This window comes from Lepeophtheirus salmonis, chromosome 1 (genome assembly GCF_016086655.4).
Source record: "Lepeophtheirus salmonis chromosome 1, UVic_Lsal_1.4, whole genome shotgun sequence".
NCBI classification, from domain to species: Eukaryota; Metazoa; Arthropoda; class Copepoda; order Siphonostomatoida; family Caligidae; genus Lepeophtheirus; species Lepeophtheirus salmonis.
Genome location: NC_052131.2, coordinates 38957370 through 38981928, shown reverse-complemented (window position 1 = coordinate 38981928; position 24559 = coordinate 38957370). Strand labels below are relative to the sequence as shown.

The following is a 24559-nucleotide window of genomic DNA, read 5'->3' as shown; positions in this document are numbered from 1 at the left end:
GGTTGACTTAAACCTAAAACTTAAAAAGGCGGATACTACTGCAAATGGAATGGAGAATAATTAGCACTGAAGAAAATTATGATGGATAAAAATGTTATTGACTGCACAGCTGCACTCCAAAAAGATAACTTATACACCTTATCTACCAATACACCAAATAATAAGAAAGTTACCTCCAGACTCGACCTATTCTTTTATAGAAAAAGTGGATGCAATAAAACCAGTGGACTTTTAAGTAATTCCTAATTCAATATCAGGACATCTAACCATAGGGCCCCAATTTGAAATGATAATTAGGAGACGCAAACGTAAGAGATGGAGACTCAACGGCTCTATCTTAAGTAATTCAGACTGTCAAGGGAAAATGGTCAATGTCATTACTAATACCAGAATTCACCTATATTGAAATAAATAGAAAGTATGGAAAACGCCTGGAAGGAGATTGCAATTAAATACTCTATAAGAGAAACAGTCAAAAGAAAAGTAGACATACTCAACATAATCAAAATGGGACAAAACATCGATACTAAAAAAAGAAATCACCCGTTCGAAAGTAAAATTTAGAAAAATAGAACTGGCAAGAAAAGGCAAAAATTTCCGAATGGAAGCGTGAAAAAAAAGAAAAAAGATTTGATGGATCTTGATGATGGAATAAACTGGAGAAGAACCCTTCAATGATTAACAATATGATTAAATCAAATTCCAAAATATTTCCAAGTCAGTGTCTGCCACAGATAGACATATTTATGTGGCAGAAATAGTATTTTCTATCCAAAACTGTGCCTAAAAAGGAAAATCTCGGGGAACGTCTGGGATTTCCTTTGAATTATACAAAATCTTTGATCAAGAATTAACCCCTGTTTTAAAAGAGTTATTCGAATATAATATTATGGAAGGCATATTTCCGACGTATATCAACGATGGATTACTCATAACTATTCCAAAAAATAATAAAGATACAAGATTTGTTAGTAACCTTAGACCAATAACCCTTCAAAATACTCTGTACACAATTTTCTCATATGTCAATACTGAACTACTAAAGGAGACACTGACTGACAAATTACACGCCTCTCAAAGGGGGTTCGTTATAGGGAGAAGAATTTATTGCTAATCTTCAAACTACCTTTGAAAATGAAGAGAAGGCTACTATTTTAAAAAGGTATTTGACACAATTTATCATCGCCATGTTATAGAAAGCTTGAAAACAAAAGATTTTGGAGATATTATGGCACGGGCAATAGCGACTATGCGGGTCAAATCTGCTACAAGGTATGGCAATGGTACGAATGCTATGTCTTTTAACGTTGGCCGAGGATTTAAGCAGGGAGGCCCCGTTGCAGCAATTCTGTTTATTATTGCGGTAGATCCCTTTTTTAGGGATATATGTAGTAATATAAATGTTTCGGAACTTGTCTTGGTTTGAAAAACTCTCGGGTCTGGAAATCAATGAAGATAAAACAGAAATCGTCTTGAAACGAAATGCTATTTTGGAAACTTTTTTGTTATTCGGTGAAAATTAACATCAGGGTTTAGGAGTAACAATTGGCAAAAGGCTTGTTCAATCAACAAAGCAACTATTTAAAAAAAAGATTGTCTTCCATATCAAAAATATAGAACATCTAGGCTTTCATCGATGGGGACGTATAGACGTCTGGAATACATATATAATGTCTAAAGTCATCCATACTATTAAAGTAATATGTTCTGAGGAAATGGTATGGCATAAAGTCGATCCAATCCTTTTTAGATCTCGAGAAAAAGAGAAATATTTCTTGCAAACAAATATATACCCCAAAGGCACTTGGAGGATTGGGGATTTGAGAGGTTTTTGGAGGGCAATTCAGGCGGAATGGATTTTGAATTGTCTACAAAAACAAGATTTGTGGAACTTTTCAGTACCTCTCGAGGTCTTAGGACAGGATCCTGCTAATGATGGTCTACAACCAATCATGCAGCATCTTATCCGTGGCAAATTTTTAAGTTCTCTTCTTTGCGATGTTCAATAGACTCTACAGAAGCTTGAGTTATCTCTATGTCAAAATATACCTCTGAGAAGCTCAATATTACAGATTCTTAAGTCTTTGCAAAACATTCCAAGTGTTCAACACCGTAGGGGATATTGGAAAATGTAACGGATTTTGGCTAGGATGCAGCATAAAAGAATTATTTTTGACATGAATTGTTGACCCCAATAAATTACAAATGAAAAAAGAATGTACCTTCAGAAATGCTCTTTCCTTTTTTAGGTCATTGTGGAAAAGATCTGAAGTCAAATTAATTGAGAGTCTGTGGAGACAAAGAGGTCTGAATGTGGCTGGAAAGTAAATTTGTCGAGACTTTACGAACCCCATTTTGTTCCAACTGAAAAGTGGGTTACTTAGAGAGTCTGTACAGGTACACTTGAAGTGTCTTCTATTATGAAACCAGAGGAGCGGTGTTTTTTCTGTAACGTAGATGAGGAGACCACATCTCACATTTTATATGACTGCAAAGCTTTCCGGGCAGCTTTTAACGTCGTTGCAAAGGAGGTGGAATCATCTTTTGGAGTAAATATTCTGAGGGACGACTTTTTCGCTCTGACGTCCCAAAAATAGATCCTACCTCATCCTGTTATAAAGAAAGTACAATATTACCTTTATTCATTTAAAGCAATTAAGGACACAAAAAATGTTCCGTTGAAAAACATTGTTAAAGACTATATTAGATTGTTACTCCTTGTTTTAAAAAAATAAGCATTTTGTTTTTTATTTGATTTTTTTAATATTATTTTTTTTATCGCCACGTATTTATTAAGGATTATTGAATGTTCTTTAGGTTATTAATGTTTTTATTTTGTTAAAGTTGTACCAAACTAAATGGTAATCAAAAATAAATAAATAAATAAAAATAGTTCATTTTGCCCCAAAAATACTTCTTTCAGTAAATAAAAAGACATCAACGGAAAAAGGAAAATTCCATGTGATTGCAAAGCATAAGATTTGCTCTGATTCCAAGAACTAAAGAAATTCATTCATTTATATAAATAACCCATTCTTCTTGTTAGATAGAAGATGAATATTTGTTCTCTTTTTCTGAAGAAGATGGATGGATGAGTAAGAATGATGTCTTTAAATTATAAATACTGTTAATTCAGATATATGGCACAGTTGTTCGTATTCAAATGTATTTATATAGTACCTAGATGTAGTGTTGCAACTTGACCAATAGGATTACACAAGTTACAGTTAAGAAGGAGATTAAACTTTTTAAATGACAATATTTTCTGTACCTAGTAATTATGCGAATAATATAACGATTAAAAGTAGCCTTGTATATCCATTCACACATTTTCTGTTTATCCGTTTATTTCTAAAATAAATAATTTTAAGCGCTATTAGTTCAATTTTTTTTAAACAAAACGCAGACCACGGGATCTATTTTGTCCAATGTTAATGAGCTACAAAAAGTATTTCCTATTGAGATTTCCGTTTTGAAGTACAATAAATGACGTTAATTAATCATTTGACGTATGCAATTTTGTCTTCATTTTCCACAATTCATCTTGGTTGAATGGATGGATGTATTTTTACTTATTGATGATCTTAATAGTCATAGTAATTTTGTGATACATTTAACGCCCTCTATTGAACAAAAACTTATTATTATAGCCAATTAAACTTTGATAAAAATTGATTAGGTAGTTGTCTTGGTTTTAGGATTGATCCTGGACTAAAATTTGTCTTTGGAAAACAATAAAAAGAAGCGAAGAAATGAACGGCTAAATGAATCCGTACAAACATTATCTTCGAAAGTTGTTTATTTTATTTTTTCATTTAGGTGCTTAAAATTGAACGGAAATATGTGACATTATTAGATGATCGATATGGATTAGTGGTACTGCAATGTTTGACTTATTTTAAGGAAAATTACTACTTGATTAAAATTATCATATAGCACATTATATTACGAAGGTGGTCTGGAAAGTTTCTGACCTCAACGTGAAGGTGGCAACAAAAGTTAGTCACATCTATCCAGCATCTGTTGACAGTTATTTCCCAAACTTTTAGCTATTCTGCAGTTGTTATGTAACAGTCGTTTGAGTGAGTTTACGTGAGGGTTTTTGTGAAAATAGACAAAATTGAGTAACAAGCTATCATTTGATATTTGTTTTTGAAAGGGAATACGTCTACGCAAATCAAAGAAAACTTGGATACTCTGTATGGCAAATTTGTAATATCATCCAACACAGTAAAAATTTTGGCATCTGAATTTAAACGTGGTCGTATGAGCTTGGGAGACGATCAAAATTCCAGACGTCCAAAAACTACACCTACCAACAAAAACATCGTCAAATACACGAAATGTTGCTGAACGACATTCGAATTAAATAGAGAGTCAGATAGCAGATGTCATGAACATCTCCAAAAACGTGTTTGTCAAATATTAAGCCAACATTTAGGCATGAGAAAGCTGTCCACGCGTTGGGTGCCACTTTTGCTCACGTTAGACCAAAAACGTGTTCGAATTAACATTTCCAACGCTTTGTTGGTGCAATTTAAGCGCAATAAATCCGAGTTTTTGTCCCGATTAATTACTGTAGATGAAACTTGGATACACCATTATATACGTGCTAAACATAAATACAGTCTAAACAATGGACTGTAATGGAAGAACCGTCTCCAAAGAAAAAAAAAAAAAAAAACCCTGTTTTTTCGGCTGCGAAAGTGATGCGACAGTTTTTTGGGGATAGTCAGTGAAATACTTTAATCAACTATCTTCAAGAAGAAAAAATCATTATAGGAGCATACTATGCATCATTACTTGACAAGCTGAAGGCAGAACTTACGGAAAAACGGCCTCATTAGCAAGAAAAAAAATCATATTTCACCAAGACAACGCTCTGTCTCACACCATGGTGTAAGTCCACGAATTACGGGGGAACTGCTTGACCATCCCCCTTACTCAGCAGATGTAGCCCCAAGCGACTTCTTTTTGTTCCCGTATCTAAAAATTGTGCTCGGAGAACAAAGATTTTCGTCAAACGAAGATGCTTTGTGAACAATTATTTTGCATAGAAAAACACTGAGTACTGTTTGGTCTTAATAACGAGATGGGAGCATCACTGGGAGAAGTCTGTAGAATTACAAGGAGATCATGTTAAAAAAAATGAATTTCATGTATCTTAGTTAAGTAGGAAACTTTGCAGACCACCCTCGAATATACATAGTGAATAATATCTAAAGACGTTATGAGATGAACAAATTAAAAATTGTACGTAACTTAGAATTAAAAAAAAAAAAGGAAATGATTTCTTTGCTTAAAGTACTTTTGATAAACTATAATAAAGTATAATCCAATGAATGAAATTATATTAGATATTACAAGTGTAATTTATATTTTTTCAGTAGAAAGTTATTCATTTATATGTATTCTTAATTATAATTTGTAATACATCGCACGTTGGATAATCCATGCATCAACAGTTCTATCACTCACATAGTCCCAACCCACATACTTCCTTACTCCCCTTCCTTTTTGTTAGCATTTTAACTCATTTCCAGAGTCAAGCGAGGATCTCAGAAATGGACACATTCTGTTTGTCTATGTAACATCCCGAAACTATAATGCAATGAAATCTTCACGAAAGTTGAAGGAAATATACGAATCAAGATATGGAATATGAAAAGATTTTTTGATGTACTTTGCTGCTAAACGGATTGTCTTAAGGATATATAAAAAATTGAGAAACTTTTGGATAAAAATACAAGATTCTCAGACGAATGTAATAAACCGTTCCTTTGGTCGCCTAACGCTTTCGAGCCTATAAATCTTTCTCCCTATACCTCAAACTTAAATGACCTTCAGACTCAAAGTGTCTCCAAAACAACTCAAAATACCTCCGAATGAAATCAACCCCAAGCTTATATTTCCCAAAGTGCCCCTAAAACATTTAATGAAATATTTGTCTCACTTTCTTTTTCTCCAAAAGAAAAACACAGACTTAGAAATTTTAGTATCAAATTATTTTGACAAATTATGAAGATTTTAATAACCCTACTTGTTTAACCCAACTTCATGTTTTAGCTGCGCTGGGTAAACTTATGACGAGGAAATGGATGAAAGCTTGCATTTCTTCCACAATAGTTGTTTTAGAGAGGCAATATAAAAAGTATTTTGAATTAGACAGTGAAAACTTATATGAAAGATTGAAGGGAGAAATTACGTCGACAAGGTGCAACAACATGGACGCTGAAGAACTTATTGGTATGTTTTCAGCAATAAAAAAAGTAATATATATCATGTCAATTAAGAGCTCCAAAGAATGGTAGTATACATTATTTGGAAAAGAGGGATACTCCTCTTAGAGAAGACTTCGTAACAAAAAGTGTAAAATTTGCTAGAATGGATATAAATATTTAATAGTTATGCAATGAATTAGTATTTACTTCTTTGTAAATAGAGATTATTAGTGAATTAATAATTATTAAACTACATAAATAATATATTAACATAGATTTCTAGAATTTTTATTTTTTCAATAAGTTTATTCTTTATTATTATTAATAAGTATGTGTCATGTTTATTATGATTTGTGACGTCATTTTCAAATTTGCAGCGCCAACTAGTATTCAAATAGATGAAACATATATATGTTACTCATAAACAAAGGGAAAGGATTTCGAGAAAAGTTTTTAATTTTTGTACAACGAAAAATTGCAATTACTCGCTATATATCCAACCAATTAAGGTAATTTTGGTGTCATTGCATTATACAGATAAAATTACATAATCGATATTATATAAAAAATACAAAAATATGCTGTTTTTATGTTTTGTCAACATACCTACAAATAAGCAAAAATTATTTTTGTCATAGTAAAAGGATTGATTGGAACATTATTATATTAATTATTCAATGTATTCCTTCCATAAATATCCATCACACTTAGAAGAAACCAATGGAATGGACAATTAATTGATAAAAAAGAGGTTTTGAGATACGTATAATGTTCCGAAAAATATTGATGAAGTTAGCTAATAACATATAGCGACGAAGTTTTAGTTGATGGCACTGCAGCTGAGTCAGCTGTTGTTGGGAGCATAGTTATGTTATGAAGTGATTGACATGCTTATGCAATTTTTTCAGATGGTAGATGAAACATTTTGGTTTCATAATTTACTTTTCAAACAAGTGCTAAAAGTACCTCTCCGAGAATGAATACGATTATTCGAAAATTGAATAATACATACTTAATTCCATTTATTTTTTTATTAAAAAAACAAAACAATTCATTCATAGAAGTTGTACCACACGCATAAAACTACAATTTAATATAAACAAAAATATTTTTACCCAGTCTTACATACAAAATTTTCCCAGAGATGTCTCGAAGTTAATCAAATTTAACTTTTTTCTAAAACACTAAATTTAAAAAGACAATTGTAAATGTATTATAGCTTTTGAAAGAAGACAAAAATTAGACAGAGTTTTAGTTTGGTTCATATAGAATAGTTAGCTTGAAATAAAGAAACAAAATTAAAATTCGAAGAGTAATTAGAAATAGAAAAAGTGCAATAGTTATTTTTTTCTAGAAAAAAAACAAACAAGAAATCCCTACAAAACCAGGTATGCCAATTTTATTGTTGCGCACTCTATATTTGTAACCTACCCAAATATAAGTCAGAACGTTGGTTATGACGGTTCAGCGGTCTGTCAGCTAATGAACACAGTCCTGAAACATATCCCAACGAGAATAAACAAGCAATTTATGAAAATCATCTTGTTTAAAGACTGTTTATTGCTCTAAATTCAGTAGAAGTTGGAATCATTAAATTATTTAGAAAAATAAAATACATCTTCTTAGATGTATAATCATTTTTATTTTTCTGAATTTAAAAATACCTATCCATATCATTCTATATTTTGTTAATATATTTAGAATTCCTTTATTATATTCAAGTTTTTAGATTATTATAAGACGGAAGTTAGAGAGAGAGAAAAATAGACACAACGATCCCTTTAAATAATAATGATGTACCTACATCTGAATTTATCTCTGATGTACGACATCTCTTAATTTAGGTAATTTAAGTTGAAAATATAGAAAAAACAGGGATTAAATATACATAGATAAGTGTTTTAATATCCGTAAGACGTTTAAGGGCTATAAATAAATACATATTAGGTATATAACTTAATTATTCCCCATCCATTACGTAATTTATAGTCTTAATGAATGAGCTCTGCAGTCAATAATGTATATTTATGTGCCATTGCCATAATTTATTTAATGACTTTTAGTCTTATTACTACATTATAAATGATGATTTGTGGGTATTATTAATGATAACGTCAATTCATTAAGAATGTTAATCAAGGGTTCTATACGAATCTGTAAAGAGGAACACGGTGTGTTTATAATTCAAAAAAGTTACACATGATAATTTGTACTGATGAATATAAATATTTATAATATAATTTATATTTTAATAAGTTTTGATATGCAGAATAGTGTTTTTGAGTCTTTGCCGAGGGATTCGAATCCTTAATGAAGTGGGTAGTAGGTGATTGCTGCTGATGCTGCAATAGAAGAGTGAATAAGCCATATTCTTTTAAAGAATCACTGTCTGTTTTGTCTCATTGATTTCTCTTTCACTCCGTCGACCTTTCACTCGGTTTGTATTTAAGTGGATGCTTTCATTATAGTCTTCAATATGGATTTCAGGGATGGAAGGTCCTTCATTTGGTTCATATTGAGAGCCAAGCTCTGTTCCCATGATGGCTGAATTTAATTCTTCTTCAAGGACATGCTCGGAAAGGTATTCATTTATATCTGTCTCGTTCATTAAACTATTGTCAAATTCCAGTTTGTCATTGCTCATAGTTGCTTCAAAGTTACTCAGGAAAGGTGGAATAACTTCATTGTTCTCTGGATACTTGGCAATCTCATCTACATAGCCCATCATGGATGGACTAACTGCGCTCTTTAAAGAGATGGATATTAATATATAATTAGCCATTGTTAGACATTAATGATCAAAACTTACTTGATAGCTGTTACATTCCGATTTAGGAACATATCTAGATGAAGCTTTGGACTTAGATCGATTGGAGGAGGCATGAGAACCAAATTCTGATCCAAAGAAAGAAGTATTTGAATGTCGAGCTTTCAAGTACTGACGTCTCTTGTAAAACATAAAGATTAACAATCCAGTCCATAGAACAAAAAGAATCCAGGATACTTTAAATGAAAATGATCATATAATTCAAGGAAAGAAAGAAATAGACAACATACCAGCTATAGACATTTCGAGTGTAGTGTTCCCTCGATATGTATTGGAACCTAAACTTCCACGATCCGTATACTCATCACTTCCATCATACACGCCATAGACTCTGCATTAAACAAAGTAATATAATTAAATACTATTGGTTGACTGCAAATGAATTCTCATCATTAGTATTTCTCACATTCTTTGGGATGAATCTTGATTCCTTTTGATTTTCAAATGATTGATTGGATCCATTAAAACCCTTCGACAGGAAATGTGTTGCATGTTATATTCACTGCCATAGTCGTTTCTTTGCCCATTGGTATATTTCCGATAGCTCGACTCGTCTTCAAATCTTTCAACTTTATCTTGTCTATCCTGGTAGCCGTACTGAGTAATGTCGTAGCGTTTCTGTACAAAGAATCTAGAAAAATATATTGATAAGCTAGCTGTAAATAGTTGATTGTGATTTATTAAAGGATTTTATACCTCACTTCACGAAGAAGATGCTGGCAAGTAGTGGCAAAACCAATAGTAATAACAGCCACAATAACAAGGATAAGTACGTTTCCGACTATGTGAACTTTTATCTAATAAATAGGCAAAAAATATAACTTTGGCTAAACTCATATTTGGTCAATTACTCACCAGATGTGAAAAAAACATAACAACCTTTTCTATGAAATCCTTGGAGCGCATGTGACGCGGTTGTTTTTTTCGCTTCTTGAATTTGTATAATTGTGAAATAAAGCCAACTAAAAGGGCTAGATTAATTATTCCCATCACAAGGGATCCATAGCCGATGAGATGACACACTAATTTGAAGTATATGGATATATTCATGTGAGCATTAATCATTGGACATAGTGCATACCTGCGTTGGGGCCATACTCCATGCGAGGTGTAATGAAGAGCCAGCACTCATCATTGGAATGTACATGAATCAGCATGGGAACGATAAGGAGCCAACTGATGCAAAACATTAACATGTATAAGCTTACATAAACCTTAAGATCCGCCTCTAATTTTGTGGAAAACAACTTCATTTTGATATAATATACATAAATATTTGTATTCTTAATTAGTGAATCACTCAAGTTTTTGTGAATAGGAGAGCTGCTGTTGTGTTTTTGTATTTTGATGAGAGTATACCTGGCTCAAAAATTCCTTGTTTACTATTTCAACTGAGAGATATACCTGTGCCTTCATAACATGGATAGAATAGCAGTATTATAGGTAATGTATGTGCAAGTAGACGTACCTAAATAAGGGGAATATATGTATACTAATTTAACAAAAGGCTTGCTCATTCAAACATATTTTTAGTTTATTTAGAAATACAATAATTTGTTAGAAAATAAAATGTATAAATAGTATTTATTTGCTAGCTAACAGTACTTTCAATATTGAGGCTTGTTGTTTTCAGGAAAAGCTTGAAAAACGTTGATTATCAAAACTGCATATACGAGCACAAGTCAATAAATTTTCCTTATGCAAAAATATTTTAAATTCCATATTCAATTACTTTGTTAGTTGAAAAGCTAATCTCACATCTATGACATAATTATTTCTATCAAATCTGGTTTTTGGAGATTTTTCGTTTTCAAATTTTTGAGTAGTTTTACCATTTTTTCTGGTTTGTCGCCTCCTATAAAGAACCATAACGCCTACCTGTTTGAAAACCATTGACATAAACAATATAGGCAAGGTTGCGCTTAATTAATAGAGGCTCCGCAGAGTATTGATTCTATAAAATCAAATTTAATAAAAGAGAAAGAAAAGGGTCTGTATATTTATTGTTGTTCTAGACTTGTTCATAGTAAAACCAGCTTTGAATAATGGAATACCTGCTACATGTTGACTGATAGTATTACGCAAAGTGATGCCAATTGGTACGATTTTTTAGCTCGCCCGTTATTTATGAGTTGGCAACCTGAAGAGTGAATTTTCTTTTCCCCAGCTATTTTCATTATTATTTCATTCCTGAGGAATGAACTTCATTGTCTGTCTACAAAATACAATTATACACAAAACTTGATTGAACATCTGTGTGTGCTCAAAAGACAAAAAGTAACCCCGATTATTTTTTGAAGAGTTATAATTGTGAGTCCTTGTTGCAATCCCAGACATTTTTGCATATATCTTTCTTTATTTCCTTCTTCCCCTTTGTAAAGGGAGCTTGTAGCTAATTAAATGAACCGTGATGAAAGCTAAGCTGCTCTCTTCCAAAAAAAAAACAAAAAAAAAACACTCTTTAAATTGTTAGGGTTACCATTTTAATGATAAGTTTCTTTTTTTAACATACCAGCAGGCCATATTTTTAATTACTATAGCTATAAATCTAAGTCGTAGTTGGACTCAGAGTAGAATTGCCTATTTTCTTATTTATTTCTTCCCTGCCCTTTGTAAAGATGGAGTGTATCATGTTCAAAAATTTAAAAAAATATTTTTTTGATGTGGAGTCAGACATTATCTTTCATTATGCATCATCATTTCAGCAAATATTTTTTGGGGAGAGAGACTAAGTTTTTAGTTAAATAAGTATATATATATATAGATATTAAAGTGTAAGAACCTGATATTTTTTTTTTTTTAATTAAATGGACATTGGATGTCTCAATGCCTCTTCAAAAACAAAATTGTTACATATATCATAGCTTTTGCCACTAATATAAAATATACACTGTATTTTTTGTCAATTGTTGATTTTTCTGTTACATTTGTTCCCTATAGTAGAGTTGTTAATCATATGAACTGCTAATATGCTAAAAAAAAGAAACCGAAAATCGACATAGCCGTTCTAACAATTGGAAATTTATTATTTATGAGAAGGAAAAGAAGGAAATAAACATATATCTCACTTTGCAGTAAAGACATAGATAGGAATTGGTGAAATATACTCAGTGGGAAGTCTTGCTGTACTTGTCTCTGATGCTCCACAATATGAAGAAGGGGAAATTCTTAGTTTACTTAGTTAGTTAGACAGTTCAACTAGAATCTGACAGTACAATTCTAACTTATAGAGAATAGAAACATAGGATATTGCAGACAACATTGTAGTCATAGTATATGATACTTCAACGAGAAACAGAGTCATCAATATGGGTACGGCGAAGTAATTTGAATAAAGTGTGAGAAAAATAAATACTTAAAAGTATTCATGGAAGTAGAAAAGACTTGAAACAGAAGATGACCAGTGCAATTGCAACGTAAGCAATTTCCGTGCAACTCCATCTGACCAAAAAAAAAAAGGAACATTTAAAAAAACAAACACAATTTCCTTGAGGAAACAAGTCCATGGGCTTATTATAGAGAGGTGTCGTAGCTGTATATGATCCTACATGGTGAGGAAAATCCTTGAGGTATTCATTAGGCTAAAGCAAGTGTCATTTAAGAGCAAGACAGTTGCATTGCCAGAAAAATGAACTGCATTAAGATGTTCATGTTTCCATGGAGCATTCCTGAGCTCAGTCACCCTCTTCAAGATGCTCCTACGTCAATTGTTACTGATCCCTCCGCAGAAGGAATAGGAGTGTACCTAAAGCAACACTATGGCATATCCTGGAATCCACTCTCCTTTTTCTCCAGAGGACTCGCAACTGCTGAAAAGAAACAAAGTCAGCAAATCCTTAGCGTTAATCTTCATTATCAATAAGCTTACGCCCTTTACACTTAGATGTTCCCTCCTAAAATCTTAAAGTATAATGTAAACAACTTTTGAATAAAAAATTCTATACAACTACAAAAAATCTTGTACTTGTCCAAGGTCATATTTTTTTTATAGCAATACCTTTAACTCCCCCAACAAATCTGTCTTTCTTGAATATTCTTTCCTCAAGAATTAAAAAAAGAATAATAACAGCTGTGAAAAATAAATATTGTTCAGATTGGCAAAAAAAAAAAAAAAAACATAATAAAAACCTCGTAATCGTTTTAGATCATCTTTTTTAAAATTCTACTTATTAGTGTTCTCAACGTTGATTGCTTGAACTTGAATTATTTTTCATTAAGATATGAACAGTTATCTGTTATTATTAAAGAATAAATCCATTGTCTATCATCTTATTCTGTTTGTTTTTTATTTATAGTTTTGCGGAACAGTTTACAATGCAGAATAAAGATTTCATCGGGGTTATAGAATCTGAATTATGAATAGGAAGTTACCTCTCCAGATCTGAATTTTTAACGACCTCACTGAATGACATACATAGCCCGGATAATTATTTCATTGTGGCTTACGTATATCATTTTATCTATATTACTTAGGCAAAATTTGTCTGTCTGGAGATGACTCATTTTGGAGTGTGCACATACCATCTTTGAACTGCATGACAACTAGATCTAAGAAATAACAATGTAGAAACGAGTGTGAACATTAGTGTGTCATATTAAAAAGAAAAGAAAATGAAAATACATATCTATATTTAGAGTAGTAAAAAATATGACTTTATACAAAAGCGAGAGATTTTGTAGTTGCAACCTAATGATGTTGTCTTTTAGCCGAAAGCTGATAGTATATCACTGATAGTAAAAAATAAAATAATGAATGTTACTCGAGATGAGATTTAGCAAGTAGAGTGTTTAGCTACAGTTCAGCCATCGAGCACTTAAGTCTAAAGAATCATACACTCTCTGGCTCATCACAGGGTGCAATCATCCCAATTTAAAGTGAGTCAATCACATTCAAGGCATATTTATCCTTCGAGTCATAATTTTCATTATTGTTGCTTCTTTTTTCAGTTAAATCCAATATTAGTTATTAATAAGGAGCAACTACTAATAATTTCTTATATTTGATTGTAAAGACAGTGGCGTCCTCTATTAGGCATTTTACATAGAAAATACGCTCAAATTTAAATTTCTAAAAAGTCTGTAAGATGCAAGACTTGTTTTATATTATTTTAATGATGTACTAAGTTTATTAAGAGTAATCATGTCAGTATCTAAGTATTTAATACCTTATAATCACTTTAAGCTTAATAAAAAATATATTTTTCCTTATATGTATAGTCTAGTTAGCCTTAATTCATGCTTAGTTAGAGTATAAGTTAATATTAAAAACACTTGATAATTAATTTATATATTTATTCGTAGGTATATTCATGATTATGAGGCCTCTATACAGTTGACATTATTCAGGGAAGTTTGTTCTTCGGGGCGTCTGACTCATGATGAATCCTTAAGATTTGGAATAGTAGGTAAATATTTTAGAGCCGGCTCTGGACCTTTCTCTAAAATATTCTTCAAAAGGAAAAGTCATGCTTTTTTACAAATGCACAGGTTGAGGACTCAAAGATTAGAATCCTCTTCGAGGCAGTTTAGCCTCAGTTCTAGAATTCTGACATTTTTTTACTTGGCACCATTCGAAAGAACTGACAAAAAGCTTCAATTTGATGGTTTTTTTTTTGCGATAAAAAATGTCTGAGCAACAAGCAAAACGAGAGGTTGTGTGCAATCTCTTCCGGGCACAAGTCGAGCTCCGATAAGAAAATCTCCACAGTAGACGCTGTAAATCAATAGCCCTGGTTAAAACAAACTTCAAGACCAAGCATCCAGCTCAGGTCATGGTCCTCGGCGTTGTGGAGTTCGACGGCAACAAGATGCCTCCCTACTTCTTCAAGGCCAACTAGAAAGTCAACACGAACGTATACTACAAGTTCCTAAGATTCGTTTGTTGAAGAGCACGTTGAACAGGAAAAACTATGTGTCTACCCAAGAAGGCGCCCCGGCACACACGACCAAGATGGTTCATACTTTCTGCTGGGAGAGCATAGCTGATTGGTGCTAATCTAATCAAACTTCATGACGGCTAAGCTGCTCCCCTCCCAGAAATTCCTCAAAATTGTAAGGGTCACTACTTACATTTTCGGTCTTCATTTTTTTAATTATCTGGCATGCATGCAATATTTTTAGAAATATAAAAACTTAGATATTATATAGACTATAAAAACATACATATACAGTGTACAACAACGAAATCCGTTGCTTTGATCATTTATTTACTTTTCATTAACATAAAATGGTCATATTTTAAGATTGATTTCAAAAACAAAAACTGAGAAGTCTATACGATCATTGAGAATATATCTCACTCACTCTAGCCTCTATTAAAGTCCTTGACTCGGATCCTGAAAACTAGAGCCAAATCTAAATGATTACATTCTAGGAAGATGGAGTCTATAAGGAACTTCATGGTGGTGTAAGGAACTCTGTTGACCTTTGACACAAGGTAGCTACAGACAGAATAATCCATTAGATTAAGATCAGGGGAGCTAGGATTCAAAATATCCTTGGACAGCCAGTCCTAACAGTGATCTTGGAGCCAACTCTAAGTCGTTTTGAAAGTTTGGGAGGGTCAGAGTCCTGTTAGCAAAAACACAATTGACCAATTTTGTCATCATAATTGACGGGAAAATTCGGAAATTTGAAGCGTTGGATTATGTTGTAACACCCTGTATGTTAATATAATATATAATCTATCTATATATTTCTCTCTCGTCTTTATAACATGCATATTATTCATATACGTAAAATGAATGACCATGTATCGTCCATATATCCCTTGAAAAAAAAGGAAAGAATACATATAAAGTAGGTTAAATCCGGCAAAAGGAAGTAGAGAACGTTGCGTTGCTCTTTCTGAAGTACTTAAAAAGTAAATCCATCATTACTTTAAGAGCATTTTTAGAGGAATACTTCTATGTCATAATGTAAGTAGTGGCTTGAGGATGGAATTGTAGAACTGCAAATGTTTATATTGATAATTGTAAATTAGTTGACTAATTAAGTAATTGTTATGGATATAATAGAAACTAAATTTGATAAAAAGGAATAATTTACAAATTTTTATTCAATAAATAACATAAATCAACAAGAACATAAGTTCTATATCTAATTTTATTAATCACTTGACGTGTTGATCACGAATATGTAATTAGTTTTTCTTGAAGGACTAGAGGGAAAGAGTGGAAATATACAAATATCATATAGTTGACATGTTCGTAACGAAAAAACTACCTGCAAAAATTAGAAGAAAAAAAAAAAAAATCCTTCGTCGTGGTGTTAACTTCTCCCTCCAAAGTAAGCATTCTTATCTATCTTTGGTACAAAATTGTTTTAAAAATAAATATATATGAATTTAGATGTAATTAATATATTTTCCCTGTACTAATGTTATTTTAAATGTAGAAAGTCCCACTTTTTATTGCAGTAGCTGGTTCCAAACCCTTACATTATTCACAGCATAAAAAATGGAAACTTAGCCCTCAATTGGCATAAAAGGGTAATTTGCTGTGCTTTTTCCTGAAATATTTGTTCTACAACCGACATGCAAGGATCAAGCTCCGCAGTTATGAAGATGTTTAGCTTTATCCAGGACAAAAATAGACAAAATCTATAGGCCAATGCAGTTAATCGTGCTGACTGGTAAATTAATGATATTTTTTAAAAAAGTTATAAATAGTGTTAGTTCCACCAAAGGTTTGCTCACATGTCTCTGTATTTAAAGTAAAGTGATTTATATTTCTTTAGTTTAATGTATACTTCAAGATCCCAGCTACATCACTGTCCAAAAAATAAACAACTTTGTGAGTTAAAACTGCTATAATTTTTCATTAATATACTGTCTTTAAATTCTTAAACCAATCCTTTTGAAATTTTTCGACTTTCAAGCATCTTACGTTGATCTCACGAATAAATGACCATATCTAAAGTAAATTTAAGTCTTATATTCATAGATTGGAAAAATTTTATTAAATAAATTTATAGCCAAACCAGAAAATTTAAGTACTAAATTTATTAGTATATTTAGTATGAAAAGCATGTTTGATACGATGATATATTAAAATTTTCTCCACCATTTAGTATTCAGATAGACTAAAAACAGATAGTGTGATGATTATGTGTAATAAAATATTTAAACTTTTGCCAATAAAAATTGCAATTACTCCGTCCTAATCCAACAACTTTTGGTATCTTAGCATTTTTCAGATAAAATATACAATAAATATTGGAACAAAAATACATAATTATGTTGATCTTTATTAACAAACATACAATAAAATAAAGACATTTAATTCATGGTGATTAGGGTAGATCTTTTCTTCGAGGCGTTTTATCTATGGATCTGCATCCCATATAATAAATATGTTTCGAACATAGCGTGCTTTAGTTTATTCAGCTTAATAAATTTAAACATAGTTTTTTTATAATATCAATTAATTCAACATATAATAAATATCACTAATATGATCTCTATTGACCTCAATAATGACATCACAAACAAACGGTTTGACTAATATACATCAAAATTTAAGGGTACGTTTATTATTTCAATTGATTTTCAATTTATTATTAAATCTAAGGCATCTAAGGCAATGTGCTACATTATATAATGTGCCTTATTAGTATTTTTTATTGATCTAAGAAAAAAATAAACTTACTTGCAAGTTTTAGCATATATATGTCAAATCATTTGGCTGTGATATGCTAACGGACAAACTCATAGGCCGAATGCTACAATTTTGTTTAAGCACTGTTATTGTTCTTTTAGACAAGCAAGTGATAAGTACTCACAAAAATTATAAAACTTGTTAATTTTACTAAAAAGTAGTAATGTGTTGTATACAAACGGTATTGAAACCAAATCCCGCTTAAAAAATGTAAAATTTCAAAACCTGAGGACCATCACATTTTTTTTTATTAAATGGAATATTTTCAAACCTTCGCTTCTTCATTTTTTGACAAAAATTAAATAATTGACACCCTACTGGATATATTTGTATACTTGAGGTCTAGATATATATGACAAGTATTTACGTATTAGTATATAATTTAGACATCTTTTTTCGGAATATAACTTAGTTATTTAAACTTTAATATGAATATTCTACATTTCAGCAATTTTTTTAGAAGCAGATATTTGGATTTATTCAAATAAATTAAATAGATAAAGCTTACTTGGTTGTCTATTTTTTGACTTATTTCATCATCATTTTTACATAACCAGTTCTTTTTTGCTGATGAGAAAAGTAAATTGGGAACATAAAATGATAAGTAGGTATAAAGAAAAATAAAATAAAAAATCATCATTTTTCATAGGCATATGGCAATATTTTATTTCCATTCAATTACAGTAGAAATAAGGTTGGACTTCCGGTAAGAGGGATGTTTTGGGATTGATTAGGGATGAATGGCTCTTGTACATTTTGCCAAAAATCTTATCGCCGAAAGCCACTTTGCCGAACCAAAATAGTAAGAATATTTGATGATAATTATTGTCAGAAACGATCTCGAGATTAAGGAGTGTCGATCACTACTTGAACCGGTACATGGGAGCTCCAACACATTTAATCTAAACGATTGATTTATTTGCATTGCCGATTGAATCTGTATCGTTGATTGATTTATTGACTCCTTCTCTTCTTTACATTTTTGTATCTTTCTAATTTATTTATTTAATTCTTGGGCAGTTGTCATGTTATAATTTTTGTCCTAATACTAATTCGAGCCAACTGTTGAAGCATCCCAATAACGAAATCATTCAATTATTAGTCAATCAACACTTAATGATTACAATACGTGACAATTAATTAAAAAATTACCTATTAAAATTTGTGGAACATGAATGGAAATCATTATTAGATATGATTGGAGCATAAATTATTTTTGAATATATTTATTATTTTTTTAAGCAAAGTGGTTATTCGGCAATGTGTCCGTTCAGCAAAATGTCACTTGGTAAAGATTTTGTAAATAAGTTTCTAGATTTGTGTGTTTGTCACGCATGAAAGTCATCTTGAAGTTTCTAGGACAAAAAACTCCTGGGGATAAAGTTTCAACTCCCCTCTCCCCCAAGGGTAAAAATATTCAACCTGTATGATTTGTTACAGACAACTCCCTCAACTTGAGCCTAAATATTGTAGCCTACTAGGTTCAGGTCGGGGGAGCTGGGAAGACACATGTCCATGGAACAAAAGGAGGTCATATTTTTGGAAAGCCAATCCTTTTTTTTTTTTTAGCTGTATGGCATAGAGCACTATTCTGTTGGAAGACATATAGTTCATCCTCAAACACCTCACAAATCCAGGGCTTGACCTGGTTCTCTTAGAGATTGATGTAATGGGCTGCATCGATTTTTTCCTTATTACCTATAAAAATCGGTTAACATTTTTTCCATGGGAAGCTACGACACCCAGGACCATTACAGAAGCAGAATGTTTGATTTTAAATTTAAGCTTGACATGTTGAGGGATATCACCAGGTTTTTTTTTCTGATATATCGATCCGTACAGGAGTTTGAAATCCGATCTATCCTAAAATGTTTTTCATCAGAAGACAAAAATCTTGACGTTGAGGAGTAGTCTTAATCTTATGAGCCTTTTTGCTTGTGTTGGGTCATTGATGAGGTGCTTCTTTCTTCTAGCCCTTGATTTAATCCCCAGGTACTCATGAACAATGTTATGAGCTGTACAGGAGGTCAATGACTTTGCCATGCCACGAATGACCCTGATTGGAGGTATTTTGATGCAAGCTTTGAGAGCTAAAACTTTAGCGTTTGTCCGAACTGACCTCTTCCTCCCAGATCTTTTTTTCCTTCGGACTATCTCACGCTCCTCAAATGGTCTTTCGGCTCATCCCCACAGCCTTATAGATCTCAGTTACGGTCATTCCGCACGATGATATGTCGACCACAATTTGGTGTTTCACGTCCATATCGTCCAAAATAAAATTTTTAAAGTGAAAAGTAAACAAATGTGACCCGGTTCTGCGTTATAAATCACTCAACCTTGTTAAAACTGTCATCAATTAATTTTTTTTTATTATTATTCAAAGCCATTTATATAAGTGTTACCTTTTTTTGGAACATGGGGTATAGTGCTCTCCCTCAAGCAATAATTACCTACCTAAAACTAAAGTGATCATTGCTCGCTGATACGTTACAATTTTCAAAATAGTGAGGAATATTGAATAAGAACATTTTGCTATTTGCTTTTACCAAAATATACTTTATTTTTAATTTACAGTCAACGTAATTCATAAAATACCTGCATCCTTAATCATGAATAACGGTAAGTTACATTAATGATTTATTGAGGAGTTATAAGTAGAGATGTGAAAAATGTAGAAATCTGTTACATTTAAAAAAGAGTATATTCTGCTAATCTGTAAGATTTCAGTTCTCTCACAAAATATTTCTCCCTATTTTGAAAATTCAAACATATTAGCGAGCAAGGAACACTCTAGTTAATGGGCACTAGTATCGTTCAAGTTAGCGTCAATTTTTATGTTTCCCCTTTCAATGATGTACTTATACAAATATATTTTTTGAAAATCAAGACAAGAACTAAAATATAAATATAGCATTAATTCCCCAAAAACAGCTGACGTCAAATTAAGCGGATAACAACCTCCACAAAAATAATTTTGTCACCTCATTTATTCTCTATGACTATCAGCAGAGTTGTCGTCTATCACAGTTGCCACATTTTTTTTCTTTATGACTTATACTCAGGAAGATTTATTTGTACAATTTTTACTTCACTGGTGGTAGATGTAATTCCTTGTTGAACTCTTAACAGAATCGGAGTAACCCCTGCCTATCCCTTTGCTGTATATGGAGTAGGATTTATGCTTATTTCCTTCATCTCATAGCTGAGGATTGCAGCTGATCTGATAAAATGTCATAAACAGTAAATGTATCCCCTCCGAAACATTGTCCATATCATTATTGATCATTTTCTGTTACTCTTTTTTTTTACATAGTGGCAAGTCATATTTTTTACAACTCTGGTCATTTTTCTTTTATCTCAATAATTAATTTTGTATTATTTTTTTTTAATTGAAAGTTTTGTCCCTATCTAAAGGCATAAAATCAAGCTGTTTCTTGTAGGTATTTACAAAGGTATACAAATAAATATATAAAAGCAATTAGTGCGTATTTTATTGATTCTAAAGAATTTTCTTTATTTTTTATGGGTGTCAAATGCAGTAAAAAGTGAGAAATAAATAAGATTTGTATTAAAAATACATTCAAATAAAATATATGCATATGAAGGAATCAAATATATACTAAGGAATTTATTTTATAAGTTATAAATATTTTTTATTAGAGACAAATTCATGTTTTGAGCTTAATTTCCCGAATATTTTTTATTTTTTTTCAACAGTCAATTGACTAGTGGATATATGCCAAATATAAACATTAATTACCATAAAATTATTTATGTTGATTTGTCTAATAAATCAATTTAAATAATAATAAAAAAAAACGAATGAGAAGTATGAACCTTCACTTTAGTTGGTCAAATATATGATGTGCATAAATTCATATCAATAGAATTTTCTAATTTCCAGGGAAATGATTTAATCCTTCCTAGAAAAAATATTTGATTTAATTTTCAATGTCTTCATAACTTTAGCACACCTAATAGTTATTTGCAGGTTTTAGACATTGATTTTTTTTATAAAAGATATTGAAAAAGCTACATTCTACTCTTCAAAATCTTTACAGGATATAATTTTTTGGATCCAGGGATATAACTTATCAGAGCACTACCAGTTAAAAGTCCCCTTCTCTACTATTTTTTTTTAAGTTGTGTGCTTTCTAAATTCTCCCATAGACTACAAAGAATTATTTATTGCAGTAAACTTTCCAAACAAATGTAATGACACCATTTTATATTATGTTAAATTCAGATCCCAGTGATGAATATTGTTAAAATAAATAGGATCATTAAAGTTATTACAATTTAAGATTCACATCAGGTATGCTATAAATGTATAAACAAATCTATGTCATATTATAATAAGTTTATTTACATACACACAACTTTAAAAGGAGAAATATTCCATCATAAAATGAAACCTTTAGAAACTATTTTACATTTTTGGACTGAAAAGGAAATAAAGTTATATGAAATGGTAGAAAATGGTCATTTAATGTATTAAGATACACGACAAAGTCTAAAGTTGAAGGACTTCATAGGCAATTTTAACACCTTTAAACTAGAGTTCGTCATTATTGGCATCACATCATGTGTAGATGTTTTAGCTCGACCGGTTTTTTGTTTTTTTTGGAATGTACTCATAATAGATGATTTGATATAATTTTTTATAATTGTAAGTCCCTGCTGGACTCAGAGTGGAATTGAAGATCGACATCGGAGTAATTCTTGAAAATATTTCCTTCTCCCCCTCCCTCACCACAGCTGACTGTGGCTGAAATGCCATGAAAGCTAAGCTTCTCTCCTCCAAAACATTCTTCATGCCCAAAATACAGGTGATTTTCATCACTACTTATCCAAATGTAATGGATATGTATATTAATCTTAATGATTTAATTGACTTGCCGATATACCCCACCCGACTTAAACTCTATTCAAAACAAAATAATTTTTTTAAGCAATAAAATAAAAGTATTGCATTAAAGTGGATTTTTAGGAGAAAAAGATACAACATTGGTGCACGTAAATGTGGTTTCAACAAAGGACTGGACATCTAAGAATATCCATTGTATAAATGAGAGAATCCCTCACTGAGTAATATAAATCCAAAAGTACAAACTTGGTTTCTTGATAATTTTTTTTTTTGCAATATGACTGTACTCTCAGGAATCAGCCATATCCTTAGAAGTACTCCTATCGATAAATTGAAGACCTAGGCTTTGGAAAAAAAAGTGTATTGATTTGGTGGTCACTCCCAAATAATTTTTTTCTTAACTTTTATATAAATAGAACAAAAACTAGAAAATAAAACCTAACATTTTTTTTTTTTTAACAAAGACTTCGCCTAATAAATATTATCGAAAAAAATATTTATTTTGGGCAAAATTAAATGGCCGATATTTTATATCATAAACAAAGTTATTTGATATTAGAGTAAGAAAAACTTGAATATAAGTTGTAAAATTACGAAAAAATATTTACAGATTTCATAAGGCCTAGGTCAGAGGGAAGTGGTATGATCGACCTGTAGTTGCACAAGGAAACTTTTGTTTTAACTTGATACAAGAGAGCAAAACTTGTGAAATATTATTGGAAAACAATGGAACGACATAGTTTAATGGAAAACGCGAAAGTGTAAATATTTTTTGCTGCACCCGGTAAGATACTAAAGTCATAAAATAGTTTCATTTGCCCTCACTAGTCGAATCGGATCAACATTTTTTTCATCTATCGCTTTTTGACAAGCCAGGCAAGTGGAGAGTAGTCCCTCTACCGGATGGTTTAATCAAATCTGACTACTTACTAATTCAATAATTAATCAAGGTTGAGTGATTGAAATTAATTAATATTTCGATTTATTAAAGTATAAGCAATTAGTTACAAAACAAACCAAACCTGAATTATTTAGCGTCGTGTTATACAAGAATAACCCTATGGGCTCTGCTAATCGGGAAACATACTCAGAGGCTATTCGGTTTGTAATATAACATTATTTGGTTAAGAGTAGTTGATCCCATATAATTTTAACATATCCCTCCTTTTTCATTGCAGGCCTCATCAAAATGTGGAAATCATCCGGATTTGGATCTTGCCTAAACTATCTATTATTAATACCTCATTTCCTTCGTATCTCCTTAGAAAAGTGAACTCTGACGTCCGTACTTCCTTGAAGTGGTGTACTTGCTCCCATTATCTGACAATATATCTTCTTTATCTTTGTTTTTTTGTAGCAAGATTTCCAATCGTATTTTATTAGTGGAGTAAATGAGGTTTACTTACGGTCCTCATATAAATAATTTTTCCAGGGAAAATTGACCTTAAATGTTCTCTTATACATGGAGTATGCGATAAATGATGTGACTGTATACACAATGTTTCAATACATCTAAATTCCATTTAAATACAGTAAAAAGAAATAAACAAGATATCCAAGTGAATAAAAACTTAAGGGACACAGAAATAGTAGCAAAACACTTTAGAGATGAATTAAAATTTTAGATATATTTTTTTTATTATCATTGGAGACAGATCCGTTTTACATCTTCTACATAGTGGGTGAGTTCTTCATACGACGATCCTTTCCGGTGGCGATATATGAGTGTATATTCTCATAATGAAGAGGGTTATTATATAATTACTTTAAAATTGATCCAGTAATCCTTCCTGTATTTTTCTTTCTTTAATGAAGCATAAGACTAATGAGTAGATTACAAATGAGAAAGATCATGAATCTGAAAATCTAACAAAGACTAAGGAGTTTTTTTTTCTCTCGATACGAAACACCTCATTGTTACGACGAAATAAAAATAAGTTTGGAGCATACCTCAACTTGAGCTCCCCAATGAACTTAAAATTTATTC

At 31.4% G+C, this 24559-nt stretch overlaps 2 protein-coding genes across 6 annotated transcripts in view; one reads left to right on the top strand and one right to left on the bottom strand.

Moving 5' to 3' along the window:
* LOC121128338 (uncharacterized) overlaps nt 1-24559 on the top strand; it is a 124495-nt gene that overhangs the window by 91086 nt on the left and 8850 nt on the right. For 2 of the 5 annotated variants that reach the window (XM_071892548.1, XM_071892547.1), the window contains exon 3: nt 16466-16680. In XM_071892548.1, coding sequence (XP_071748649.1) covers nt 16659-16680 — 22 coding nt within the window. In that variant the 5' untranslated portion in view covers nt 16466-16658. Of the gene's footprint in view, nt 1-14349; nt 15192-15305; nt 16336-16465; nt 16681-24559 lie in introns of those variants that run through there. The other 3 variants (XR_005868141.2, XM_071892552.1, XR_011783098.1) reach the window with 3 other exon arrangements.
* On the bottom strand, nt 8377-10405 carry LOC121128327 (uncharacterized). Its single transcript, XM_040723915.2, has 7 exons — nt 10130-10405; nt 9904-10070; nt 9745-9845; nt 9455-9679; nt 9279-9379; nt 9031-9224; nt 8377-8967 (listed from the first exon to the last, which is right to left on the bottom strand). Exons 1-7 carry the CDS (start codon nt 10299-10301, stop codon nt 8596-8598), a joined length of 1332 nt encoding a protein of 443 aa, XP_040579849.1. The 5' UTR covers nt 10302-10405; the 3' UTR covers nt 8377-8595.